The sequence below is a fragment of the Mya arenaria genome, chromosome 12 (assembly GCF_026914265.1).
Source record: "Mya arenaria isolate MELC-2E11 chromosome 12, ASM2691426v1".
In the NCBI taxonomy this organism is placed as follows: Eukaryota; Metazoa; Mollusca; class Bivalvia; order Myida; family Myidae; genus Mya; species Mya arenaria.
In genome coordinates, this window is record NC_069133.1 from 34,535,358 (window position 1) to 34,562,467 (window position 27,110).

The 27,110-nt window shown below is 35.3% G+C and overlaps 1 protein-coding gene across 3 annotated transcripts in view; it reads left to right on the top strand.

Moving 5' to 3' along the window:
- The window catches only part of LOC128211401 (uncharacterized), a 113,424-nt gene that overhangs the window by 52,322 nt on the left and 33,992 nt on the right, over positions 1-27,110 (top strand). For all 3 annotated transcript variants that reach the window (XM_052916150.1, XM_052916152.1, XM_052916151.1), the window contains 24 exons: positions 150-227; positions 615-770; positions 2,196-2,286; positions 2,485-2,672; positions 3,654-3,887; positions 4,389-4,604; positions 5,162-5,568; positions 6,080-6,168; positions 7,521-7,650; positions 8,388-8,475; positions 9,275-9,493; positions 10,116-10,340; positions 12,834-12,989; positions 14,260-14,525; positions 15,350-15,943; positions 16,493-16,607; positions 17,743-17,818; positions 19,380-19,537; positions 19,989-20,096; positions 20,798-20,980; positions 21,257-21,550; positions 22,775-22,983; positions 23,997-24,143; positions 26,754-26,880. In XM_052916150.1, coding sequence (XP_052772110.1) covers positions 150-227; positions 615-770; positions 2,196-2,286; positions 2,485-2,672; positions 3,654-3,887; positions 4,389-4,604; positions 5,162-5,568; positions 6,080-6,168; positions 7,521-7,650; positions 8,388-8,475; positions 9,275-9,493; positions 10,116-10,340; positions 12,834-12,989; positions 14,260-14,525; positions 15,350-15,943; positions 16,493-16,607; positions 17,743-17,818; positions 19,380-19,537; positions 19,989-20,096; positions 20,798-20,980; positions 21,257-21,550; positions 22,775-22,983; positions 23,997-24,143; positions 26,754-26,880 — 4,554 coding nt within the window. The remainder of the gene's footprint in view (positions 1-149; positions 228-614; positions 771-2,195; positions 2,287-2,484; positions 2,673-3,653; positions 3,888-4,388; positions 4,605-5,161; positions 5,569-6,079; positions 6,169-7,520; positions 7,651-8,387; positions 8,476-9,274; positions 9,494-10,115; positions 10,341-12,833; positions 12,990-14,259; positions 14,526-15,349; positions 15,944-16,492; positions 16,608-17,742; positions 17,819-19,379; positions 19,538-19,988; positions 20,097-20,797; positions 20,981-21,256; positions 21,551-22,774; positions 22,984-23,996; positions 24,144-26,753; positions 26,881-27,110) is intronic.

Sequence of the window (27,110 nt, forward strand, 5' to 3'; positions counted from 1 at the left end):
TACAACATATGCCAAAGAATCCTTACAATGATAATATAGACCAATCACTTTGCTGTATTTTCAGTGATTGACCAATCAGAAATCATCTTACATTAGTTTGAAAAGACTGCTTATAGAAATATATGTGACTCCCTTTTTTTTTTTTTCAGCCTATCAGCTGAAAGATCAGTTTGTGATGGTTACATTGCTGGGTGCGCAGACTTCACCTACCCACTGGAGACAACAAGGTTTGATATTTAAAATTGTTGGTTCCAAGTTTTTGTTAACTTTGCAATCTGTTTCTTATTGACGAAGATCCTTGAAAACCAGCATAAATTATGGTAATGATTGCATCCATGTTGTCAATGTTACTGTAAAGTTATTAAAATTTAATAAATTCACCTGGATTAAAATAATAATGAAAAATGTTTTAGAAACTTTTTTTCATTAAACAATTGTCATTGTTTTGCCAGAAATGCAAGGCTTCAATTTTGAATTCATATTCTATAATCATGTAATGCCTTTTCATTCTATTGGAAATCTTGTATTTGAAATCCAGCCACCTGAATTGAAAATAAATTTGTGCAACCTCTAATGCTGAAATAAACTCATTTTGATCTAATATTTTTTACTAGCCTTGACCTGTGCATGAAACCCAAAGAGCCCGAATGGCCGACGATCCGATGGCAACCCAAATGTGACCCCTCCATGGCTATGACCCTTATTTCTGAGCTGGGACTTTCATTGTCCAAATGCATCGACCGAGATGATTTGAAATTGGAAGTATGCAGGTAAAATGTATTTTTGGTTTTTATACGAACCTTAGTTACCGGTAAGCCTTTTTTGATCCCAATATGATCACTTCTATTAGGGGGTTTATTGGTAAGAGATTATCTTTTGGCCTGTTTGCACACATGAAATTATTTGATTGGTTAATTGTATTTTTTGGATACATATTTACCAATCAAAAACCATTTTGACTAACTTTGACCAATCAAAAGAACCTTTTTATACATTTTACATTAAAGTTTGCTGGTAGAGTATATTAAGAGCGTATTAAGTATTATATGATCCCTTTCTGATCCCTTGGATGCCCAAATTTGACCCCTACAGGGGGATGAACCTTATATCTGAGCTCAGGGCTTTTCATTAGCTAAATGTATTTTGAGCTTGTCGGGAAGAAATGTACTGGAGTTATTGTTATGTCTTGGTTGTCATCGCTGGTGCCATATACAGAAACATTTTTTCCAAGAGTTTTACCTAAACCCCCATTGCCAGTTGAGGACATTGACTAAGCCTGTTTCATCATGGTCAGATATTAATTTGCAGGGGCGTCATCGAAATGACCCTACTTAAAAATCTTTGACTTAAGAGTAAGCAAAATAATTCAGGTGATGTGTTATAACCTTGAATATTTTTGGAAGAAAAATAGTCAAGGTTTATCAATAGTTTTGGTGTCACCATCAACAAATGTGGCAGTGGAGACAACAGTGTTATACAAAAAACAAAAACCTTAACCTGTTCAAGATGTTCAGCTGAAAATTGGTATGCTCGTTTCCTGAGAAGCATACACTTTTGTATGGCAATAACTCTGGCTTAAAGATGTTGAGTTATGCCCCTTTTCTGACTGATGAATAAATTAATGAGCACTGGCTTTTGCTCATTGGTGCTCTAGTAAAGAAAACTGTGCCTCCCCTACTTTTTCATTATGTTTCTTCAAACCATTATTTGAACAATAGTCAGACTTTACCATTGTCACAACACAGAACAATTGGTTTGATAGAGAGTAGAATTGACATGACACTTAACAATCTTGATAGAAGTATTTATATCAGTTAAACCAATGGCAATTGAGAGATTTACTAGTCACATGATAATGCTTGATCCTTGACAAACAAATACAAAAGTTTCTTTAATTCAGTAATACAGTCAAACCCCGTTGACTCAAACTCATTTGGCTCGAGTTCCTCGTTCGCTCAAACTAGATATAAAGGACCGATTTCTTCAAACTGAGGGTAAACGATCCCGCTTGGCTCAAATTTTCTAAGGCTCGAGGTATTTTCACCGGTCCCAGGGAGTTCCAGCCAACGGGGTTCGACTGTATATGATTTATCATCAAGAATGGGCATAATCTTAATCTTATTTATCTTCATATCAGTTCATCCCTGAGTCAGTAACTCATGTACATTACTCTTGTGACTGACGTTCCATTGTAGGTCTATCGGTCTGATAGAGAAAAGAGTGGGTCTCATCATAGAGCCATGTTCCGAACTCACTATCTACCAAGTCAAACATTCATGGAATGAGGTAAGAATTTGATAGAGGAAAATAATTTTCAAAGTCCTAATCTGATTTATAAGCTTCATTGTTTTTAGAAGAAATATTGTTGAGATTTTTCGTAACCATTGGCAATGATATCCGTAATGTCTGTATTTTTCTAGATTATGCCTTTATGCTGTATATTACGCTGTGTAAAGCCAATACATTTACTCTCTCTTTTTGCAGGTAAGCAAGCTTGCCAAACATATTTGTACTCCCGGCCCTGAGGACTATGTACCAAATGTCCCAGTCTGCATTCCCGAGGGTTACACCAGTCAGGTACAAACTTGTGAGCCGAGAAAGGCGATTCAGTGCCTCGCCGACCTACATCGAGAGGTCTTCATGGAAACCAGCACTGAAAACAGATTCTGTTTGTAAGTTTTAGCAATATTTACCTTATTTGTTTTTCAAAGAAATAAAGACAGAAATGTTGTACAGCAAAAACTTGGCGATCAATCAAAAACATCAACAAATACAAACAGAGCTTGGTACATACGTTGACAAAGAAAATACTTACATACCACTGGCTTAAATAGTTTTTGTGTTATGAACCTTGTTCAACCGAAAGAAAAAACCAAGACCAAAGTTTTTATTCACTATACTGGGCTCTTGTTTTTTCTTCATCTGCCAAAATAGTTTATCCTCTTCTGCGCAATTATGCTTTTTTTTCAATGCTTATAACTTCACCTTCACTTGATGTTAATTGACTGTAAGAAAATTTGTTGGATATAGGTTTTTTTCTTAACAAAAGTGTCAGACATTAGTTTGCAAAGACTAAAGACATTATGTTACAACATAGGTCTTCTTGTGTTCCGAATCATTTCCACTTAACCGATTATAGATAGTACAATTGTTTTTGACAATCTACCTTAATTCTAGTTTTATTCTTGTACAATAACTCTTTAACCTTAATAATGCTTATGCTATGTGTACATTTGAAGTTATTTAGTTTTGTTGTTGCTTTCGGCGATATTGTTAACAAAAACAACTGATCACTTCCGAATGCATAAATAAACTCAATGGTGAAAAATTGCGGAAATTAATGTCATGTAAATCATGAGAGGAAAGAAGAAAAACAACTCAATTTGGTTAATTATGTTAGTTTCAATTTGAAGTCAGGAGAAAGTTATTGGTTTTGAAAGATTTTAGAAAAATACTTAAGAAATGATCTAAAATCTTGATAGTCGTTAATGTTGAGTTTTATAATGGATTTTCATTATAATACATCATTAGAACAACATGCCTACCATTCATGTAGAGAAATTTCTTTTTTTATTTTACTAACCCAATTAACAGACTTATACATTTACATGATTTTGTTAAATAAAGTTGTAAATGTTGACATTTTAATTCAGAATGAAGCGTCGAGCAGTGCAGTGTTTCCTCGACAACACAGGAGACTGTGACCCCTATCTTGCAGCAGCCATTAACCCCTTGGTGTACCGCATGTTCTCCCAGTTTGAGGGACGTTGTAATGACCTCTGGTGCCCTGTTCAGTCACGACCTTCAACCTGTGACCTTTCAAAGGCCATGATCTGCAAGAGTACTCTTCAAATGAAGATTAATCAGGGTGATAAAGGAGCTTGCGAGTGAGTAATGATATAAGATGATGTATTTTGCAATCATGGGCCTAGCTGGCATATAGATAATCATAATTATGATACCTAGGTTATGTTGCAAGCTAACTTTGAATAAATGAAGCAATTCTAAAAGGGCCATATGCTGCGGTATTGAAATAATCAAATAGAAAAAGAATTTACAAAAATGTAAGTTAGAAATAAAATAAAATTTGAAAATCTATAATTTACCCCTGAAAAAGGAATAGAATGAAAGTTAAGATCTGTAGCAGGATTAATTTCTTGGACCTCTGGGTTGCTGAATGCGGTGTTTTAACTGCTGGACCACTGAGCTATGGATATGATTTGTAACAAGTGTTAAATAATGTTCTTTCAGAATTTGAAAATATTGCCGCATTATTGCCAGGAATGTTGTCAACATTCAAACTCTAAGGAATAAATAATTTGAAAAATTAAACTTCTGATAGCTCATAAAAATGACGTCCACTAAGTATTATACAACATCTCTTTCAGTATGATCACGGAAACCAAAGACTGTATGAGAAATGCAGCAGCTTGGTGCGACTGGCTCGGGTCACTCTGGCTCAGAGAGGAGCTTTATTCTGTTGACATTTTGGCTGCAAGGGCGTGTATCAAGCCTCAAGTTGCTCCAGTTCCGGAGATCGGACCATGTATCGAGAATTACAAGAAGATGGCCTTCGAGCTGCTGGTTAAAGATGGCTTTGGCTTGTATGTTGAATTTTATGGTTTTTATTTGTATTTATCTATATGCCAAACTCCATATAGATATAGAATGAGTTATGAATTCTTTGTGCTGTCAGCCTTCGAATAATGTTAAAAAGAACATCAAATTGTGGTGTTCATTCCAGTGCATACTTAAACCTTATATAGTTTAAGGTTGCTTGGTAACTCTTGGAATTAACACTAATTTCACTTTTTATAATAAATAACAGAGAACAACATTCATAAAATGAACTGAATTGCCCAATTCCTGATTAAAAACAGCCAAGTACTTTTTGGAGAAAAATCTTCAGACTCCCATAATAACAGTTAGACCATATAGTTGTTGGCTCTTGGTTAAAGGGGCACATATTTTTAAATGCTTGCCCAAATTACTCCCTCCCTTATACCAAATCCTGGATTGGCCCCTGGTATGTTTATATTCTAGTGCACTTACCCCTATTTGACCCCTTTTTTCAAGGCCAAATGCTTTTGTTGAGGGATTGGCTTGGGTGAGAATTTAATTATAAATCTTTTCTAGCTTAACAGTATATTGTCTATTTCAGTGATATTAAACCACACCCTTTTTGGAATATGACCAAAGGCAATGATAGTGATGCCAGTTCAAGAAGTAAAGATAGTGATGCTAGTGCTGGAAGCAGAGATGGTGATGCCAGTCCAGGAAGCAGAGATGGTGATGCCAGTCCAGGAAGCAGAGATGGTGATGCCAGTCCAGGAAGCAGTGAAAGTGATTCCAGTGCAAGTGTTGATGGTAAACTTAAAGTAGTTGAAGTGTCGTCAGTAAGAGATGTTGTTCCTGTCATTGAGATAGGCATGTCAATAACATGTGAGAAACTTCAAGATGCATGGGGATGTGTTGAACCTAGTTTCGCTGTCTTGGCTCCACGCCAGCGACTCATCGTTTCCATGGTGATGAAGGCAGTCAGGGATGCTGTCATGGAAAAATGCCGACGTAAGTTTTTTGAGAATGTTTAGTTGAAATATGGATTGTTTTGTTCCAGTATGATTAACAATCCATGTGAGTTTATGAACAAATGAACATTATTTCTCCAAGAGATGTGAAAGAGAATGACTTAGTCATCCCTGGGACATTTCTGGATAAAAAAAATTGCCTGTATACTTAAACAGTATTTGTCTTTGGTATTTAAACTGTATGCATAGAAGCAGTGACAATGATTAAAAAAAATTATTGGTTGTCCGGTTAGCACACTCCCTTCTCAACATTGCGACACAGGTTTTTTCCCAGCCTGGGCACATGTGAGTTTGGTTTATGGTCACCATGCGTGGGTTTCCTCTGGGTACTCCTGTTCCCCCCACAACACAGGACCACACTCTCCAAAAGATCATGCCAACAAGAGTGATTAATATGATGTTGTAATTACTTGTCTCACAATTGTCGTAAAATAGATAAGTTTAAACTAAACTAACAAATAATTACAAATATATATATTTCATTATTTCAGCAATTCACTGCCACTCCTGTTACGGTATTGAAGACAATGATCTCTGTAACGCCCAGCCTACAGGTCCATGCCCCGCCTCCGGAAAACAGGTAAATAATGCACTGTGAGTGTGTGATAATTGACATGATGTCTGTAATGCCCAGCCTACAGGTCTATGCCCTGCCTCCGGAAAACAAGTAAATAATGCACTGTGAGGTGTCGCACCACCGTGATGTAAATATTCATAACCGGTCAACTAAGTTGAGGGTCTGTGCCTCCCTCGCAACTGAAAAAATGTGACATGCACACAGATGACCAACATTTGACTGGGGCTGACCCATCTTTATTCTCTTTTCTCGGTTGTGTAATGCTTAAGATGTCATTCATCCCTATTACACAGCCATTTATTATGGGCTAGATTATTCACTTTAATTTTATACTTTGTTGAATAAGGGTAAATGTGCCCATTTTGGCTTCTAAAATCCGCTTTAAACTGCACATATGCGATGGGGTCAGGCCATAATGCAGCTGATAGATGTTTGCAGACATTAAAATCTATAACAAGTTTAGCTTCCCCAACCCTGGATGGGTCTGTTAGAGGTGTAGGGGAGTGGTTAAACAGAGGTGGATGGTATGGTTATAATAGTTGTAGGTGTTTGGTGAAATAGAGGTTAAGGGGTGGGTTTAGTAGAAGTGCAGGGGAGGAATCTTATAGAGGTGTAAGTTAAAATATAATATGAATAATAGGATGTGTTAAAGATATATTTTTTTAATCCACAGTTCTGCTACACCTATTTTATCTGTTCTACGAATGCGCTATACATATTGTATCTGTTCCACAAATCAGCTACATATATTTTATCTGTTCCACAAATCAGCTACATATATTTTATCTGTCCCACAAATCAGCTACATATATTTTATCTGTTCCACAAATCAGCTTCACATATTTTATCTGTCCCACAAATCAGCTTCATATATTTTATCTGTTCCACAAATCAGCTACATATATTTTATCTGTCCCACAAATCAGCTACATATATTTTATCTGTCCCACAAATCAGCTTCACATATTTTATCTGCTCCACAAATCAGGTACACATATTTTATCTGTTCCACAAATCAGCTTCACATATTTTATCTGTTCCACAAATCAGCTACACATATATTATCTGTTCCACAAATCAGCTACACATATTTTATCTGTTCCACAAATCAGCCACACATATTTAATCTGTTCCACAAATTAGCTACACATATTTTATTTGTTCCACAAATCAGCCACACATATTTATTCTGTTCCACAAATCAGCTACACATATTTTATCTGTTCCACAAATCATCCACACATATTTAATCTGTTCCACAAATCAGCTACACATATTTTATCTGTTCCACAAATCAGCTTCACATATTTTATCTTTTCCAAAAATCAGCTACACATATTTTATCTGTTCTACAGATGTGCTACAGTTTAAAAACCGATGAGGAAAAGCATGAAAAGGGATGCGCTAATCCCGATTTCTGTGAAGAGTGTGCTGGAAAGGACAACTGCTATTGTTGCCATGGACACAAATGTAATGCAGATGAAGGTGAGAGTGTACATGTTGTTTCGTGTTAGTGTTGTTATAAAGTCAGTTACAACATCAATTTTCTTTGAATGTATCTATAACTCAAAACTAAATTATCAAAGTTTATATAAACATTTTAAAGCAACTTTGCACCAGGTGATCAATTTGCAAGAAAAAAAGAAAATTGTCGAAAACTGTCATAAACTTGGTAATAATTTGTACAATGCATTGAAACTTACTAACTGAAGTACCACATAGTTTACAATTTATTTAAGTTTAGCAGTTATTTCGTCTTTTTCCACTAAAAAAGATTACTGGGTATATCTACCAGGTAGAATTCATTTCTTATGCGTGATTGGCTAGTCGGTGTTATCATAGCTCAGTGGATACGACGCTGGACTGCAATTTTGGCGACACATGTTCGAACCTGGTCTCCAACACAATTTTTTTTTACATTTTGGTATTTTTTTTACAATTATGATATCAAAGTGTAACACATTCTATTAAATAATTGCCCTGAGATTCGTTACAGAAAGAAACTTTTTTGGGTGCCAATCTGGTGTACAGACCCTTTAATAATCCAATAGAAATCACAGAGACAAGCCCAGTGGTCGAATATGTACCAAACACCTTGGTCAGAGGCAAATAAGCTCTGTAGATGATTTTAAGTTAAAACACCAAACTCTTAACTCTGTTGTATGGCATTTTTTAAAAATATACCAAAAAAATGAATGAAAATTGTTTTCCATACTTTGCAGAGGAGCCGGTTTGCGAGGTTGAGATGGCTATGAACTGTTTCTACCGACTCGTCGCCATTGTTCAGACAACGGAGGAAGTTACCTATATGTGAGTGAATGGTTTTGGAGGATTTAAAGATAACCTATAGAATAGCATGAACATTTTTTAGAAAATATTTTATGGACAGTTTAAAAGATAACCGATAATGTCTTGGTAATGCCAAATTCCCCTTGCTAAATGTTCACATGCTTTTGAGTCATTTCTTAGCAGTTTTAAAGATAATATAATCCTTAACATATGGCAAAAAAATGGTTTGGTTAGGGTTACATCCTTTTCAAAAACAGGTAGTGTAGGTAGGATTTTTATGCCCATCATCCGTCTGCTGTCTGTCCTATACATTTTCGGGGAAATAATTTTTTTCCAACTGACTATAAAAAGGGTAGGGTTGGTGCCTTATATTTAGGTATTTCCTTGCTGATTAAAAATATGTTAAATTACCAAGAATGCATTATACATTAAGTTATTACAGTTTGTATATATGGACCTTTAGTTTCAACTGAAATCAGATGTAAATGACATATTTTGCAATCTTTGAAGGCCAAAAAAATGTTTTTTTTATTATTTTTGTTGTGAACAATTTACATTTTCTTTTCTTGCTCACAAAACCATTTTAAATGATATCAAAATATAAAAGGGTCACCAGTCATTCAAAAATATTTTTTTGTGGGTTGGATAAAATCATTTCAAATTATACCAAAATATAACAGGGTCATCAGTCATTCAAAATTAATTATTTGTGGGTTGGATAAAACCATTTTAAATGATACCAAAATATAAGAGGGTCACACTGAGCCATTCAAAATTAATTGTTTGTGGGATGGAAACCTTAAAATTACTTTCTTTACAGACAAATCAAAGAAAATATTGAATGTGTCATCAATCACACTGAAAGCTGTGCTACGAAGCAATACCACTACATGTACGAGATCGCAATCGCTATCCGCGAGATGTTTGCCAGGGGAGAGTGTGTCAGTCGCTTTGGGGACCCGGTCTGTGCCACGCCCAGTATTCTTGCCCTGGGATATATCATTAGTAGCCCAGTGAGATTCAAGCCCTCCGTGTGCAAGTAAGTATATTATCTTTTTCGTTTCTTATGTGTTTAGTGTAAAGATGCATGACTAATAATTGTTACCTGGAAATTAGTCACAATTTATGGATTTAATTGATATGATACTTAAATCTGATTTTGACCACCCTCATTATTGACCAACATTGTTAACAAAAAATTGTACCATAATGGAGAATTTTTTCTTTGTTTTTTGTTTATGAATGCATTTTTTTTACATATCAGAGTATGTAATAAGTAGCATGCAGACAAATAATAACGCTCTTTACTTAATATGCATGCTACTTATTGCATGGTTAGCTTCACAATATGGTACACAACAGTTACTGCACCCACTACCCTCATAATTGAAATTATACATAACTGGTACTCGTTTGTCATTTCATTAACTTGAGTAGTGGGTGCAGTGAAATTACAATGATACAGGTTGAGTCCAAGTCCACATGCATTTGTTTGTCCAGGTTTATCATATGACTGAGTAAATCACTTCATTGGTTAATATAATCAGTTATGAATATTCATATCAGGTTGGTTTGGCATCATTTAAACTTCCAGTTTTGTTATTGCATCAAAAACGGCATGAACAAAACGAAAAGTAAATATGTCATATTTTTATTCGCAGGCAATATGATGTAACAGGCTCTGTCATTGAGAGAGTGAAGGGCGATGAAGTATGTTCTGCTGAAGAGATGAATAGAGCCGCCTCCGCCTACTCCAGTGCCGGAAAACAGATTGCTGGCTTCTGTGATATTGAGGATATTGAAATTGGTGTCTGTGATACACCCGGAGCAAGGAAGATGTGTCTTGAGGATAAAATGTGGCTTCCAGCTGATTCGTCCGAATGCAGGTAAGGTTAAGTCCTGATGAATTTAAAGAAAACTAAATGTTAATACCCCTGACAAACAATGTTTCAATGACTTATGGCCACTTTTTACTGAAATAAATTTGGCGGCATTCAAGGGTATTTCGTCACTTTTGTGACTGCTCTAGTTATAACAGCAGTGATAAAAATTAACACAAGTCTGCTAGCCTGAAGCCGGCTCGTGCTTGTACAAAATTCTCAGGTTTGCTACATGCTTTAACGAGGGTCATATAGATCCGGACTCTGTACATGAAACATTAAGTAGAGGTGATAATTATATTTTTACATATGTCTTGAATTGTCCTGATATTGTTTCTCTCCATGTGAACATTATTGTTCAGGTATGTCCATTTTGATTGATGTAGATCTATTCTAAAACCCAATGATGTCATATGATTTTTTTTTGTTTTCATTTGTGCATAAATAACATAATTCAGCTTTATAAGATTTATATAGTTATTTTCATTTCTTTTTATATATTTTTGCTACAGAGTAAAAGATGGCTTGACAAAAAAAACATTGCAGAGTTACATTCATCATGCAGTATCTTTTTATTTTATTATTACCATTTTTGCAAAATACAGCACTCTAAAATAATGCTGTATTTTATATTTTCAATTTGCGCTCATGGCTAGCATTGGAAAAGCGCGTGAGTTTTCTATGATAATTTAAAACTTTTACCTTTATAAAATATACCAGTGAAATTGGCTGCACCTGTATTTAATTTTATTTTATTTTAGAGCACTTATGAACAGAAAACTTTACAGAAATTAGATTTTGATAAAAGATATAAAAAAATGTTTTTTTCCGTACACATTTCACTGTCATCCATTTCTGTCACTCACTTTGGATATAAAAGAATATTTGAGTCAAATTTGTTTCTTATTTCTACATTTTACCAATTATGCCTAAATGCATTAAGTCACAAAGTTTAGAAGCATTATACACATGTATATATTATTTTAAAACACTAAAACATGTACATACAGCCCTATTTTATGTGTGCACTGTCTAAGCATTTTATTGTTAAAGCTGCACTCTCAAAGAATAACCATTTTGACAATTATTTTTTTTGTCTTAGAATAATTGAGCCATTTATTAAAAAATAATATCAAAACTTTTCATATTTATGTTGGAAAATTGATGTTTTATATCTTAAAGTGTTACTAAAGCCGTAAGAAATATGATTTTTTGGCAGTTTTCCAAACAATTGAAATCTGTTGTATAGTGAGTTATCTCATACATGTGATAACGTCCCGGACATCCGGGATTGTCCCGGAAATCGTATCTCTGTCACGGAGTCACAGAGGGTGCATGTTTGTCCCGGAAAGTCATTAAAAAAAAAAACGAAAAAAAAAATCTCGGAATCGATTATCTTAATTTTACCAATGTAAGTCAGCTATTTTGCCTGTCCGGGACACTGGTCGTAAAACACGGGACATGTTGACACTAATCCGTTAATTGGTACGTGTGTCGTCGAGGTCATCGTCAATCACCCGATAATTGATCTATTGGCCTTTTGTTGTGCTTAACGAGTCGGGGAGGGTTCTTGTATACAAATTCATTGTTTTCATATGGATTTGTTTGGTCTTATAAATGATAGCCTTAAATTGATGAATTGATATTTTTCACACATTTTACCGACAAACGAGCATGAAGGTAAATTCAAAGAAAGTGACAAAATGAGTAAATAAACAAAATTAAAACACAGAAAACATCCCATATTCCATTCAAATTTCAAAGTCGATACGTCGTTATACTTTAAACAACTTACGCGTCCATAAGGAATTTTAGTGTTTTGAACTTTTTTTCGAACTATCATTGTGTATATTATTCATATCTTGGATTATCATTGGCTTTGTGTGTGTATTAAAAAGTGGTGTTTAGTGTAGTGTAGTGACGTCATGTAACGCATGTTCTCAAAAGCGCGGGAAAACAGGTGCCCGTATAGTTGTTTATTTCCTGTTTTGATGAAACCGAAAGTAGACTGCATATCCTCCTGGTTAGCACTTTATTTAAAGCCTGGGAAAATATCTGGTGGTTTTATTTTTTCAAGAAAATGCAGAAAAAAAAAAAACCATGACAAGTAAAAAATATGTCTTGGCAGTCAAAATAGGTACATTTTCCTGACGTTAAAAACGACTAAAATAGCCCCAGATATGCTCTAGAATGCACCACAGACGTTCCCCATTTAAAAAAAAATTTGGGGGGGCATGCCCCCGGACCCACCTAGTGTGCGTTGACATTACGACGAGTGTCCCAGAATCGACCCAAGAAATTATCACATGTTTGGTTATCTTATATGACTAAATTAAAGGCATTCAGCCAAAATTAGCTGATTCCGAGACAAAAAAAATCACAAAAAATCTCAGCACTGTCAGTCTATGAGAGTGCAGCTTTTAAAACCTTCATTAAAATACCCAAAAGTCACTACATTTTATATACTTTTATCAACCTTTTAGCATATAACTTTTTCAGTGCTGAAAATCTTGATGGATTTAAGAACTGCGTGGTGCAGAAGACCAGTGGATGTAATTCGATTGTTCGCAGTGTCCTATATTACCCTATTCTGTCATATTTTGATGACCTCAAAGCAACTTGCGACGGACAAGTAATCGATCAGAATGGCATCATGTAAGTTCAAAACATTTTTTAATATTATGATTTTCTTTAAAAAATCTATCAATTCACACATCACAATTTTATATTTCTTGATTTCATTCTTACTACTTCATGACTTCTCACTTCACAACCTACAACAATTAATGATATCCCACTTCATATTTTCACACTTCACACTTAATGATGTCATACTTCATGATTTCCCACTTCAAAGTGTTTCACTTCATGATTTCCTACATTGTGATGTCATACTTCATGATTTCTTGCTACATGATTTCCGATTCACATATTCACACTTCATAATATCACACTTCATAATTTCACACTTCATGATGTCATACTTCATGATTTCCCACATTGTGATGTCATACTTCATGATTTCCCACATCATGATATCCATACTTCATGATTTCCCATATCGTGATGTCATACTTCATGATTTCCCTCATCGTTATGTCATACTTTATGATTTCCCATATCATGATGTCATACTTCATGATTTCCCATATTGTGATGTCATACTTCATGATTTCCCACATCGTGATGTCATACTTCATGATTTCCCACATTGTGATGTCATACTTCGTGATTTCCCACATCGTGATGTCATACTTCATGATTTCCCATATCGTGATGTCATACTTCATGATTTCCCATATCATGATGTCATACTTCGTGATTTCCCACATTGTGATGTCATACTTCATGATTTCCCACATCATGATTTCCATACTTCATGATTTCCCACTTCACAATTTCATTTGTTTTTGCAAAGTCTGAAATATCATTAATTTGTGAAATATATCATGAAGAAAAAAAATCGTAATTTTTTAAAGCAAAACTTACAGACCACTAATTTGTAATTGAGCATTTGGTAATGTCCTCTTTTCAATATAGAATATGCCACAAAAATGGTGTTCAGACAGTTATTCATAAAAGGGTGGCTGCATTTAAGTATCATTTGGTGCAGTACATGTTTTTCACCATAAAATACAGGTCAAGTTATACTTTGGTTACAAAGCACTTATATTTTACAGAGTTATGGTCCCTTTTTCAATATACCAGTATATTTGACCCATTTGCATCATAATCTTATGTGTGGAGGGTGGACGCATTTAAATATCATTTGGTGAAAGCATGTTTTGCACCATGCAATACAGGTCAAGTTAGGCTTTGGTTACAACCACTAATAATTTTCAGAGTTATGGTCCCTTTTTAATATGTCAGTATGTTTGACCGATTTCCATCTTGATCTTATGTGTTTAATTTACTTACATTGCAGGGCTGAGATATTTGCTGGAGATGAATTATCCTCAGTATCTACCTTGTATGTCGAGTTCATCCAAGAATTGGAGGTATCCCTCATAAACTCTTTGAATTTCCAAGAAGACATGTGCCGGCTGGTTGCCAAACTCAGTTCAAATGTCTCGGAGTCCGAAGTGTCCCCTCTTGCAGGTCTTTACGCCTCGATGAATCTTGATTTCCTATCGGATACGCTTGCCGACGTCTGTAAAAATACGTACCTTACTGAGGATATTGTGCAAGAAGGTATGTGATGTAATCATGGCCAATAATAAAATGATGGTTGTACGGTAAGTGCAAAGGTTACCGCATTCGTTTATCACCAAGGCAAACTGGATTCAATTCCTAGTCTGGGTACATGTGACTTTGACTGGTGGTCAACAAGCTGGACAAGTGGATTTTCTCTGGGTTCTCCGGTTTCTCCCACAACATAAGACCACACTCTCATGCAACATTGTGCCAATGATAGTGACTTTATATATAACTGTGTAAAAAAAAAGAAGTTTAATCTCATAATGAAACACCTACGAAGGCAAGTTCAATAAATTGACTTTTTTACCAGGTTTTCACAAAGTGATATCTGGGGTCATATTCATTAAACTTCTGAGGTCATTTCTTAATTAAATCTATTTTCTAAAAAATTTCTAAGTCATATGAAAAGAAAACAGTAGGTTTCAACTAAAAAAGAATGCATAATCAATAAAAATAATGGATATAAAGTATTTCAAATATTGCTAAGTTATTTTTAGATATAACTAGTGGGATTCTTAACTCAGGAAATGACATATTATGTGTTATGAATTCGGCATCTTAAAGTCGCATATTTAGATATTAGATCCCTTAAACTGTTCAGAAAATTGCTGCTTATCTATAAGATAAACTAAATTCCACAAAACAGCAATAAATTGATTATAGCTCTTTAGTAATTTTTAAAGGTGAAAATAACTTGTAAATGCCCAACAAACAAATAGCGGGATAAACTTAAATTGTTATAATGAGGATTAAAATTGTTTGCGAAACAGGCATTATCAGAATAGCTACGTTAGTATGTTGACCTTGTTCTTTTTCAGAATGCAGTCAGATAGATCTCGACCTTGTTATGGTTCTAGACGGCTCCGGAAGTGTTACAGAGCCAAACTTTGAAATTATTCGACAGTTTGCGAAGAACGTTGTGACTCTTGCTAACACTGAACATGTCCGAATTGGCGTCATTCAATTCTCTAAAGACGTCGTCGAAGAGTTTTATATGAACGATTATTTGAGTGAAGTCAATGGTGTTTTGCAACAGGACAGAACAATGATGTTAGATAAACTCAACAATATGACGTACCTCCTTGGCAACACTTACACAAATAAAGCCATCGATGTAGCGAAAGAGAAATACTTTACATCAGATTATGGAGCACGAAAGGATGTTAAAAAACACTTGTTAATATTAACTGACGGAAAATCGACAGACAATGAGGCTACACTAAGGTCTGCAGCTCAAGCGAAGCGGGACGACATTCACATTTTTGCCGTTGGAATTAAAATGGAAGAGGAAGAACAGATTGAGGAACTCCGGGAAATGGCAAGCGACCCATGGCAACAGAATGTCTTACGAGTACAGAAGTTTAATGATCTTGATGGTATCTTCACAAAGATATTCGCCTACTTTTGCAGAAGTAAGTTCAAAATAGAATGACCTCAAGTGATTTTAAGTTTACTCAAGTTTCCTTTATCTACACGAGGGCTTGCTGCTAAAGGAAAAAAGAGTTGAAATGTACTAGTTTTGAAAATTTCAATGGAGTATGTTGCAGTAGATCTCCTTGATTGTGCACTTTAAGCACACAGTTTTTTGTTGTTGTTTTTTGTTACACGGTGTTTGTCCTTGTCTTGGCATTTTCTCAGATTTTAGGCCTTATTAATGCTTATTCTGATTCAAAAATGGAAATTGAGCTTATTTGGCTGTAAGGCAATCTTTCAGTCAGCCATTTTGTTGACAATAAATTATACCCTAGGGTTTTTCTCTAAGGTCACACATCACTAATTTCTGCTGACATCTTTGGACATTAATTGTTACTGCTTATTGAGAGTCTTAGAATTCAGAAACATGTTCAGGGGGTGTCTATTCAGACAAATATGGTAAATTATTGATAATTTCATTTATAAGAAATGGATTTAAGAATATTTAATTGAAAATGAATGGTAACCATGGCTCTGCCATATTTCAGAGGCAACACCCAGTGAGTGTGACTTTAAAGCGCTCGTAATGGACTCCACCTCTACCCTTCTCCAGTCGATGACAACCACGTTTAGCCCCATCGATGAAGGTGGAGCATTGTGCAGGTATGAAAATGTATAACAAGTTACAAAATTTTTTTTTAAGAGATTGACTGCCCCTTTGTGCGTCCGACGTCTTTCCATCAATCTGGTACACCATTGTCCAGAGAATAGCTTTAAAATTCTAACAGTGATTTATTTTTATGAGTTTAAAGTTGCACTCTCATGATGAACCATTTTGACAACTTTTTTTTTATTTTTTGTCAGCAGTCTTTTATCACTGGTTTCCATGCGTGTTCGCAAACATTAGCTCAATCAAAGACAAAAATAAAATAATGTTGTCAAAACGTTCAATCACATTAGCTCGTTCAAAGACAAAAATAAAAAAATGTTGTCAAAACGTTCAATCTGTTAGAGTGCAGCTTTAATGCCTTATATAGGCTGTTTCTCCTCGAAAAAAAGTATGCATTCCCCCGCAAAACTCTTATTTTTCTAATTTATGAGACACTGAGTTAAAATAATGAAATAAATATTAAAAAGGAAGTTTTTTCTTTAAAAACAAACAATATCTTTACCATATCACTTCTTATACCATAAATTGTATAAAAGGTCTAGACATGTATAGGCGGCATAATTTTGTAATATCCCAAAGTCAGATTTTTTTCCCCAATTTTAAAAGCACAGAATATCTGCCTATTATGGTAATTGGAATCCCTTGGCATTTGTAAGAAACCTCATATCATGAAATTGATTCAATTGTCCCTGATGATTCAGATTGGTCAGTGTTTGAGCGTGTAAAAGCAGAAATCTGTTATTAATGCACCAGTCAATTGTAACCACGGGCCCCCCTGGTCCGAGGAATACGGGGACTTTGGCTCGGTCCTGCCAATCCCGGGTATAATCCCCTTCCTGCGGGGACACACTGCTAGTAAAATCCCCGTCACATGCCCCTGCACCCCTGGGACATCCTAGGTAAGGCTCATTCCCGGCTGTTTTCGGGGCAAAAACACCGAATTCACTCAGCACGGCGGGACCAGAACTGGAGGTGGGGGGGGGGCGTGATTGCAATTGACTAGTCATGAGTATTTGTTGTTATACTAGCACACAGTCATGTAAGGTATAACTCATTGGAAGATGTTAAATAATTTTTCAAAGCAAGATCTTCTGATTGAATTATTGTTATTATTTTTTCTATTTACAGAAGTATAGAAACTGTGTTTAAGGCAACATCAAGCAAGACTCTGACCTGCGCTCGGCACGAGAGGGCTGCCCTTCAGGTAAGGTCTAATAAGATTTAAGCTAAGAATAAGATAATTGATAAAGTGAGAATAGGATTAAATTTGATACTGCTTTCGGCTTAAAGTTTATTCTTTCGCTAATGCTCCTATCAATGTTTTGCCTCATCTGGGAGTGTTGGCACATCCAGGATATTTAGACAAACTGCAATTTTTATTGCTTACAGCTGCACTCTCACAGATTGAACGTTTTGACAACTCTTTTTATTTTTTGTCTTGGAATGAGCAAATTTTTGTGTAAATATCTGCAAACCAGTGATAAAAGACTGCTGACAAAAGATCAGATCACAGCTTTACATATTTCCATCCCAAAATTGATGTTTTATGCATTTTTCTTAAACCGTTAGTAATGGTTTAAGCCATAAAACATGAATATGAAGATCTGTGATCTGATCTTTTGTTAACAGTCTTTCATCACTGGTAAGCAGATATTTACGCAAAAAAATTCTTAATTCCAAGACAAAAAAATAAAAAAGTTGGAAAAACGGTAGATCTGTGAGAGTGCAGCTTGAAAAGGGCTAAGACACCAGGTGATACAATTGCAAGAAAAAAAGAAAATTGTCAGTAACTTACATTACACTGAATCTTACTTACCTTTGTATGACATTGATTACTACACCTGCATATTTCGCAGTTTATGCACATTTTTCCAATTTGGAATTTACTAGGGCTGTCTGCCACGTAAATCTTGTTTAAAAATATGTTGGTATATTTTTCTGTACTCATAAACAGATATGATTTAAATATAAACACTGTTTTGAATGGGGAAACACAGATGAGACAGCAACATGATTGTTGCATTTATTATTTTAACCATGCAATTAAAAGTAATGTATTATTGGCCACCTACTAGCTTGCATTGACAATTTTAGGCTTGTTTTGAGGAAATACTGTTCTTTCCCATATTTGAACCATCTGGCGTCTAGCCCCTTTAAGTCCAACATCTTGAGCATGGTAAAAAAATCCCTTGGGTCACAGTTGTTCCAGTCATCACAAATACATTGAAATAAAATCTACAAAGCTTCTGTATAGTAAAAATCATCTTTTCATCTTTAATGGAATGGATGATGGATGAGAGGGAAAGTTACAAATGGCGCTAAATGGGCCTTGCAAATTTAATTTAATTTCCACTTTTTCATATTTTTCATATTTTCTCCCTGCCATATTATGTAAAAATAAATCAATGTTAAATAAAAAAACAGCATATCATTTTTGTACAGATAAAAAAACAGGCCCTTTATAAAAAAAAAAATTAATTTATAGCTACATGGCCATAAATTCCTTAGTTAAAAAATCGTCCAAATATTGATTTTATTTCTTCACCTTTAAGTTTCTAAAAATAGAATCTACAACAGTGTATAAATTTTTTTTATATTATTGTATAATAGGAGGTGTTGTTCGGTCATGTGACTAAGTTTCTATGATTGGAGTCAACAACAGCATAAATATAAAAAAATAATAGAAGGTGTTGTTTTGTCATGTGACTAAGTTTCTGAAAATAGAGTCAACAGTATATATAATATATATATATATAATATTTTAGATCGTAGAATCTGTGACCATGGCAAGCCTACAACAAAACTGCCTCAATCTCGGCGAGGATGAAGTTGTGGAGTGTGATACTAGAAAGGCGACAATGTGCATACAGGACTTAGCGGCTTTCACTCGCTCACACCAGTTTGAGGAAAAAGTGTTTTGCAAGTGAGTGGAATTATTTTCGTTTTCAAGTGTTTATTTATTCTGTGCAGTTTGGGCTTTTGAAAGACTAATTTTTAAAGAAAAATTTTAGCAATGCCTAATCACATGAAACTATGTTCCCTTGTTTTTAATCATAGTGTGCAGGTATTCAGTAAAACAACAATATATATAATGAATAAAAGTTTAAATAATATCTATCTAAAAATGTCAAATGCTTATTTTTGGCTGCGAGTTCAAGCTTTTCATCAATATATTTGTAGTGCATTTTAAGCCATTCAAAATATTCACATGAAGTTTGGTACACTTGTTCACAAAATGGATGCGGATAATTCCAACATTTTCTAGTCCACCTGAGCGGCCATCTTAAATTGACATTTTGTGTATGGTTTTAAAGAAACGAGCTCTATTTTTTGTAAAAAATGTATTAAACCTGATGGGTTTTTTTCTTTTTCAGAAAAGTAGAGAATGTAGTTGATTGTCTTCATTACTATTTCCCGGCCTGCGCTGACCGAAACATGTTTGCCAAAGAAATGAATATGATCAAAAGCATTGTCAACCATAGGTTTGTGGACTAGTCGTATTTTTGAAAAAAAAAAGTTACTAAAATACCAAAGCCTTGGTGTAATTGTATAAATTTAATGCTGTCTGATTGGCATTTCAGTTAGATTTTAATAAGAATTTTATGTTTATAGTTTCAAAAAATGTCATTTCAAATTTGCACATTTTTCTGTCTGTAACCTCTTTCAATGCAGTTGCTCAAAAGTATATCATTTGTAAATAATGTTGGGTTTCTTCCCTGAAAAAAGTTTTGAAACCTAATTCAAAGCGGACATTAAACAAAATAATGAAACAATTTGGCCTTAAATGTCTGAGAGGATTATAGATATATGGATCACCATTTTAATTTTTCCCTGACAGTAATTTATTTTTATGCTCCTCGAAGGGGTTGCCCCTTTGTTGGTCCAATGTCCTTTCATCAGTCTGGTACACCATGGTCAAGAGAATAGCTTAAAAACTTATTATTGATGGGATTTCAATTAAACAGGAATCACCATCATCTCATTGTTTATTATTCATTTTTTAATTTTAATGATTATAAAGGGGAAGTCACTTTGTTCGATCCTTGACCCTTCTTGATAATACATACGTTCCAACTATTCCTTGATTTACTTAAATGAAGACTGTACTTAAGTTTTATAATGAACTTTATTATTTTTCCGCTACATTCTTTTTACTGAATAGAATTGTATTTCCAATGTTTAGGTGTCCAGATGAACTTCCAACACTCATGTGCTGGCTTGAGGAGACAAATGGCACTGATAACAATGAAGGTTCAACAAATGGAGATGGCTTCTCTGAAACGTGTGACCTGGTCACCATGGCTTCAGAATGTGTTGGGGAAATTGACTTTACGAACCTAGGAAATATTTTTTTCAATCCTTGCGAGTAAGTTATAAGATATTGTTGTTAAGATTAAGAATTTAAAAAATATAAATTGAAGTTTTTTTTATATTAAGAGCAAAGAAATATATAATGTTTTTGAAGACCAAGGAAATATGTTATTTCTGATATTTTTAAAAGTTGATAACACACCACAACTTGTCGGTATTAAAAATTAATACTTATTTTTAAACATTATTTTTCTTTCAATATTTTTCTGGTCGGTGAGTTTGTTGGTTTTTATCGTATGGTTTTATGTCACTGTCCAAATTTTACTTTCAGTACATTCATTGACAGTATAGGAGAGGTGTTTGAATGCGGCGTTAGAAAATTTACTGAAGGCAAGTGTGCCGTGAAGTTGTTCGTAGATCTCAGAGAGGCGATCATGGGAGTCGATACAGTTAATAACCTCATAAGAAATGTTGGATGCGAAATTCCGGAAGATCGGGAAATAAAACTACCTGATGATTATGGCGTTGTCAAGCCAACAGAGTGCGCAGCATTGCCTGTTTGCGATTTGATGACCGTGAACGAATGTTTGCAGACATTTGATGGAACAGCTAGTGGTGATTGCAAGTAAGTACACTTTGAGATAAAGGAGCTAAAAACACTTAGGCTATTCTTAATTATTTACTTCCAAGTCATAGTGCAATCAACTCATTTTAAATGCTCTGATCATAAATACTCAAACAAATTATGGAAATAGATGATTACTATTATTGTACCTATCATAAATCCATATCGCAAAATGATGGAAGTACTTCACTTGAGTGCAATAAGGCCATGTTCCACTCTGCTGATGTCATTTCATGATAAGCATCGTAGCGCGATAATCAAATGACGTCATAAAACAAATAAGTATGTCATTAAAATGACATTTATTATGAAATTATGAGACTTTTAAGTGATTTAAACCAGTGATGTTTATAATAAAAGGGTTATTTAAGAACTGTGTTTTGATCCGGAATGTTGTTTTCAACCCTCGTGAATTTTTGCAGATTTTCATTTCACGAGTTTAATCCAACCTTCCGTCTCAAAAAGCAGTACTAATAACCCAGTTAAGATGTTTTGTTCTTAAAAAAAGTAATGGTCTTTCTTTTATATTGTTCAAAGAGGAAAACCTAAATAACAAATTTCAAGTTATCGATGATATGGAATATATAGAGGATAATTGTTTGTTTCAGTGTAAGATCGTAATATATTTCACTGAGTGAGCACCAAAAGCTCAGTTTTGGTTTTCATGAGGTGAAATATATTGCAATCTTACACTGAGTGTGTGTTTCAATATGAAGTTTAAAATCTTTAAAGCTTTATACAGTAGATTACTTTACCACAATTCTCCAATGATGCCAATAATGTTCTAAATATTTATGCAAAAAGCTACAGAAACATGCTCAGTAGCAAAAAAGTTTAAACATCAACCTGGTTTAGTGGCAATGGGCAAACGCCAAAGACATAGAACATAAAATCACAAACAAGAAACATAGAACAGCACAAAACTCTACAAACAGCACAGTGCATAAATACTATATACATATATAAAAGTAATTGGTACGTTTATCAAGAATTGTTAGGTACCGCCTTACTAACATAAAGCCTTATTAAAAAAAAGAAGCCTACCTACCCTACCTGTTTTTTTAAAGGATATAACCCTATATAACCCTAACCCATATATTTCTTTGGGCCTTGGCAAAGTATGCTGAAGAATTATATTAATGTTTTGTAATATGCTTTTGCCATCAATACTATATATGTATGTCAAATAGTAATAATCTATGTACTTTTCAAATCCTTTTTTAGGAACTGGGCCGACGTGTATTCCTGTATAAAGACAAAAATTGTTGGATGTGGGGGCTCAGACTATTATGTCCAGATGAGTGCAGTCTATCAGTATGCGAAAAATACCATAAGTATTCCTGAGGCTTGTCTCACTGACATCAACCTGATCAATGATGACGAAAATTCCCAGCCTCTGGTCATGTGTGTACAAACTGCCATACAGAAAATAGGTAAATTTGCAACTTTACTACTAAGTCAAACCCTATCACTGAAAAAAATCGGTAGCAGATATCAGGCTCCAATTTCGGGAAAAATCTGAAGCATTGAATGCAACATGTTCAAGTTGTTTATTTCACTTAACTGATTTTTAGATAACTTGCTTGAACTTTATTTTACAAAGTAAAAAATTTTTTTATCATGATTATCTTTAAAAAAGATGTTTCATTTAAAGTGTCAAGATTTGGAGGCAGGAGCCATTTTAAATGTTAGCTTTTATTAACATCAAAGGGCATGAAATTCCTTTAATAGGTTTTACAATGGGTCATGCTCATGGAATTTATGAAATTTAAGAAAACTTGATACTAATATTAAACATCAAGAACTTTAACATTTACGTAATAACTCTATTTTTTATCCATATTTTAAAGAAAATACTTGCAGACAATCATAGCTAATTTAACATGTTATTAAAATGGTTCTTTACTTTAATGTTATGAAAGGAAATCCAATCCTATCTCTTTGTTAGAATTTGTTTTGCTTTTTGTTAAAGCTGCACTCTCACAGATTGACCGATTTGAAAACTTTTTTTTGTCTCAGAATAAGCTGATTTTGGCATCAGCTTTTTCGAATCAGTCATGACAGTCATATACGATAACACATAATAGAACGGATTTCAATTGCTTGAAAAACTGCTGATTTTTTCCATTTTTCTTAATGCGTAACGCTTTTAGCCATAAAACATCAATTTTTGAGCGTAAACTTTAGGAACTGTGATTTTATCTTTTATCAGGAGTTTTATATTACTGGTTTTCAGACATTTATGCAAAATTTGGGTCATTCCAAGACAAAAAATTGAAAAGTTGTCAAAACAGTCAATGTGTTAGAGTGCAGCTTTAATGTGAATACCTCACATTACTCACATACCCAGACCAAGCCTTTATATTATATCATCAACCATTAGGGATACCATACACTGAAAGACGGTCCAGATCAAAATAAACTAAGAACATCTTAATGCATTCAGGATCTGACCCAGCGTGTGATGTTTTTGGAAACTTCATGCTATGTGTGAAGACCCTGCCCGCATCTGTGTTTCGATCTGGCCTCATGGACAAGCAGTTGAACAAGTTTTCTGCCATCCTTGAAAGCTACTGTAGCAAAGAAACAACAGGTTTGTACCATAAAGTCACAAGAAATTGTACATTCTCTTTCCCTTTTTATGTCATTTCATAAGAGCTGCAGTTGATCATTTTTTCTGTCATCCTGGAAGGCTGCTGTGACAAAGACGCTTAAGAGCTACTGTGACCATGTGATGTAGTCTCTAGTGCACAAGAGTTACTGTGACCATGTGATGTAGTCTCTAGTGCACAAGAGTTACTGTGACCATGTGATGTAGTCTCTAGTGCACAAGAGCTACTGTGACCATATGATGTAGTCTCTTGTCCTTGAGATTTACTGTGACCATGTAATGTAGTCTCTAGTGCACAAGAGTTACTGTGACCATGTGATGTAGTCTCTAGTGCACAAGAGTTACTGTGACCATGTGATGTAGTCTCTAGTGCACAAGAGTTACTGTGACCATGTGATGTAGTCTCTAGTGCACAAGAGTTACTGTGACCATGTGATGTAGTCTCTTGTCCTGGAGATTTACTGTGACCATGTGATGTAGTCTCTAGTGCACAAGAGTTACTGTGACCATGTGATGTAGTCTCTAGTGCACAAGAGTTACTGTGACCATGTGATGTAGTCTCTAGTGCACAAGAGTTACTGTGACCATGTGATGTAGTCTCTAGTGCACAAGAGTTACTGTGACCATATGATGTAGTCTCTTGTCCTGGAGGTAATGTAGTCTCTTGTCGTGGAGGTTTACTGTGACCATGTGATGTAGTCTCTTGTCCTGGAGGTTTACTGTGACCATGTGATGTAGTCTCTTGTCCTGGAGGTTTACTGTGACCTTGTGATGTAGTCTCTTGTCCTTGAGAGCTACTGTGACCATGTGATGTAGTCTCTTGTCCTTGAGAGCTACTGTGACCATGTGATGTAGTCTCTTGTCCTTGAGAGCTACTGTGACCATGTGATGTAGTCTCTTGTCCTGGAGGTTTACTGTGACCATGTGATGTAGTCTCTTGTCCTGGAGGTTTACTGTGACCATGTGATGTAGTCTCTAGTGCACAAGAGTTACTGTGACCATGTGATGTAGTCTCTAGTCCTCGAGAGGTTTACTGTGACCATGTGATGTAGTCTCTTGTCCTTGAGATTTACTGTGACCACGTAATGTAGTCTCTAGTCCACAAGAGTTACTGTGACCATGTGATGAAGTCTCTTATCCTTGAGCGTTACTATGACCATGTTATGTAGTTCCTTGTCCTCGAGAGCTACTGTGACCCTGTAATGTAGTTCCTTGTCCTAGAGAGCTACTGTGACCCTGTTATGTAGTTCCTTGTCCTCGAGAGCTACTGTGACCCTGTTATGTAGTTCCTTGTCCTTTCGAGCAACTGTGACCATGTTATGTAGTTTCTTGTCTTTCAGAGCTACTATGACCCTGTTATGAAGTTCCTTGTCCTCGAGAGCAACTGTGACCCTGTTATATAGTTTCTGTCCTGGAGAGCTACTGTGACCCTGTTATATAGTTTCTGTCCTGGAGAGCTTCTGTGACCCTGTTATGTAGTTCCTTGTCCTCGAGAGCTACTGTGACCCTGTTATGTAGTTCCTTGTCCTCGAGAGCAACTGTGACCATGTTATGTAGTTTCTTGTCCTGGAGAGCTACTATGACCCTGCTATGAAGTTCCTTGTCCTCGAGAGCAACTGTGACCCAGTTATATAGTTTCTGTCCTGGAGAGCTACTGTGACCCTGTTATGTAGTTCCTTGTCCTCGAGAGCAACTGTGACCATGTTATGTAGTTTCTTGTCCTCGAGAGCTACTGTGACCCTGTTATATAGTTTCTGTCCTGAAGAGCTACTGTGACCCTGTTATGTAGTTCCACGCCTCGAGAGCAACTGTGACCATGTTATGTAGTTTCTTGTCCTCGAGAGCTACCAACCCTGTTATATAGTTTCTGTCCTGAAGAGCTACTGTGACCCTGTTATGTAGTTCCTTGTCCTCGAGAGGTACTGTGACCCTGTAATGAAGTTCCTTGTCCTCGAGAGCAACTGTGACCCTGTTATATAGTTTCTGTCCTGGAGAGCTTCTGTGACCCTGTTATGTAGTTCCTTGTCCTCGAGAGCTACTGTGACCCTGTTATGTAGTTCCTTGTCCTCGAGAGCAACTGTGACCATGTTATGTAGTTTCTTGTCCTGGAGAGCTACTTTGACCCTGTTATGAAGTTCCTTGTCTTTGAGAGCTACTGTGACCATGTAATGTTTTATCTTGTGATCATTAGCTACTGTGACCATGTTATGTAGTTCCTTGTCCTCGAGAGCTACTGTGACCATGTTATGTAGTTCCTTGTCCTCGAGAGCTACTGTGACCATGTTATGCAATCTCTTGTGATGAAGAGCTACTGTTCTTTGTGCTACCCAACTGGTAATGTATGTTTCTTCACAAAGATGTATCAGCTGAAGTTATAAGACCCCATTCATATTTCAACAGTGAGTTTCTATTGACCACAAGATTTTATAATTTGGACATACATAGGTGAAAGAAAAATGTGAGAGGATGGAGTTACCCATTATGTTATTGGATAGTACATTTAACAAGCACGGTTGGGTGCCATGTTTACACATGTTGCAGTAACATTTTAGTCATATTTTACCAATAAAATTTTGCTTTTTTGTTTTACAGAAGATGGTGCAGTGATTGAAGAATGCAAAGTTTCAGAGGAACACCTTATGTGTGTAAGACAGTACGGGGGCCAAGCACTGCTGGGTCTCACTCTTTCACAGGTTGAACAAGGCAAACTCTGCGATAAGTGAGTGCGATTTTTTGATTACTATGCAAAATTATGTTTAGGCCAACTCATTTGACTGTAATTATCAAATCAAACAAAGGCATATGATTTTTGTGCAAATAAAAAAAAATTAGCAATATTTTGGCTCCTTTTTTTACTGCAAAATTGGTCGCCCTCGTAGCTATTAATTTAAAAAATACAATTATAAAGGCTATTATGTTTTGAACTGTACACATATCATTTGCTTTTTT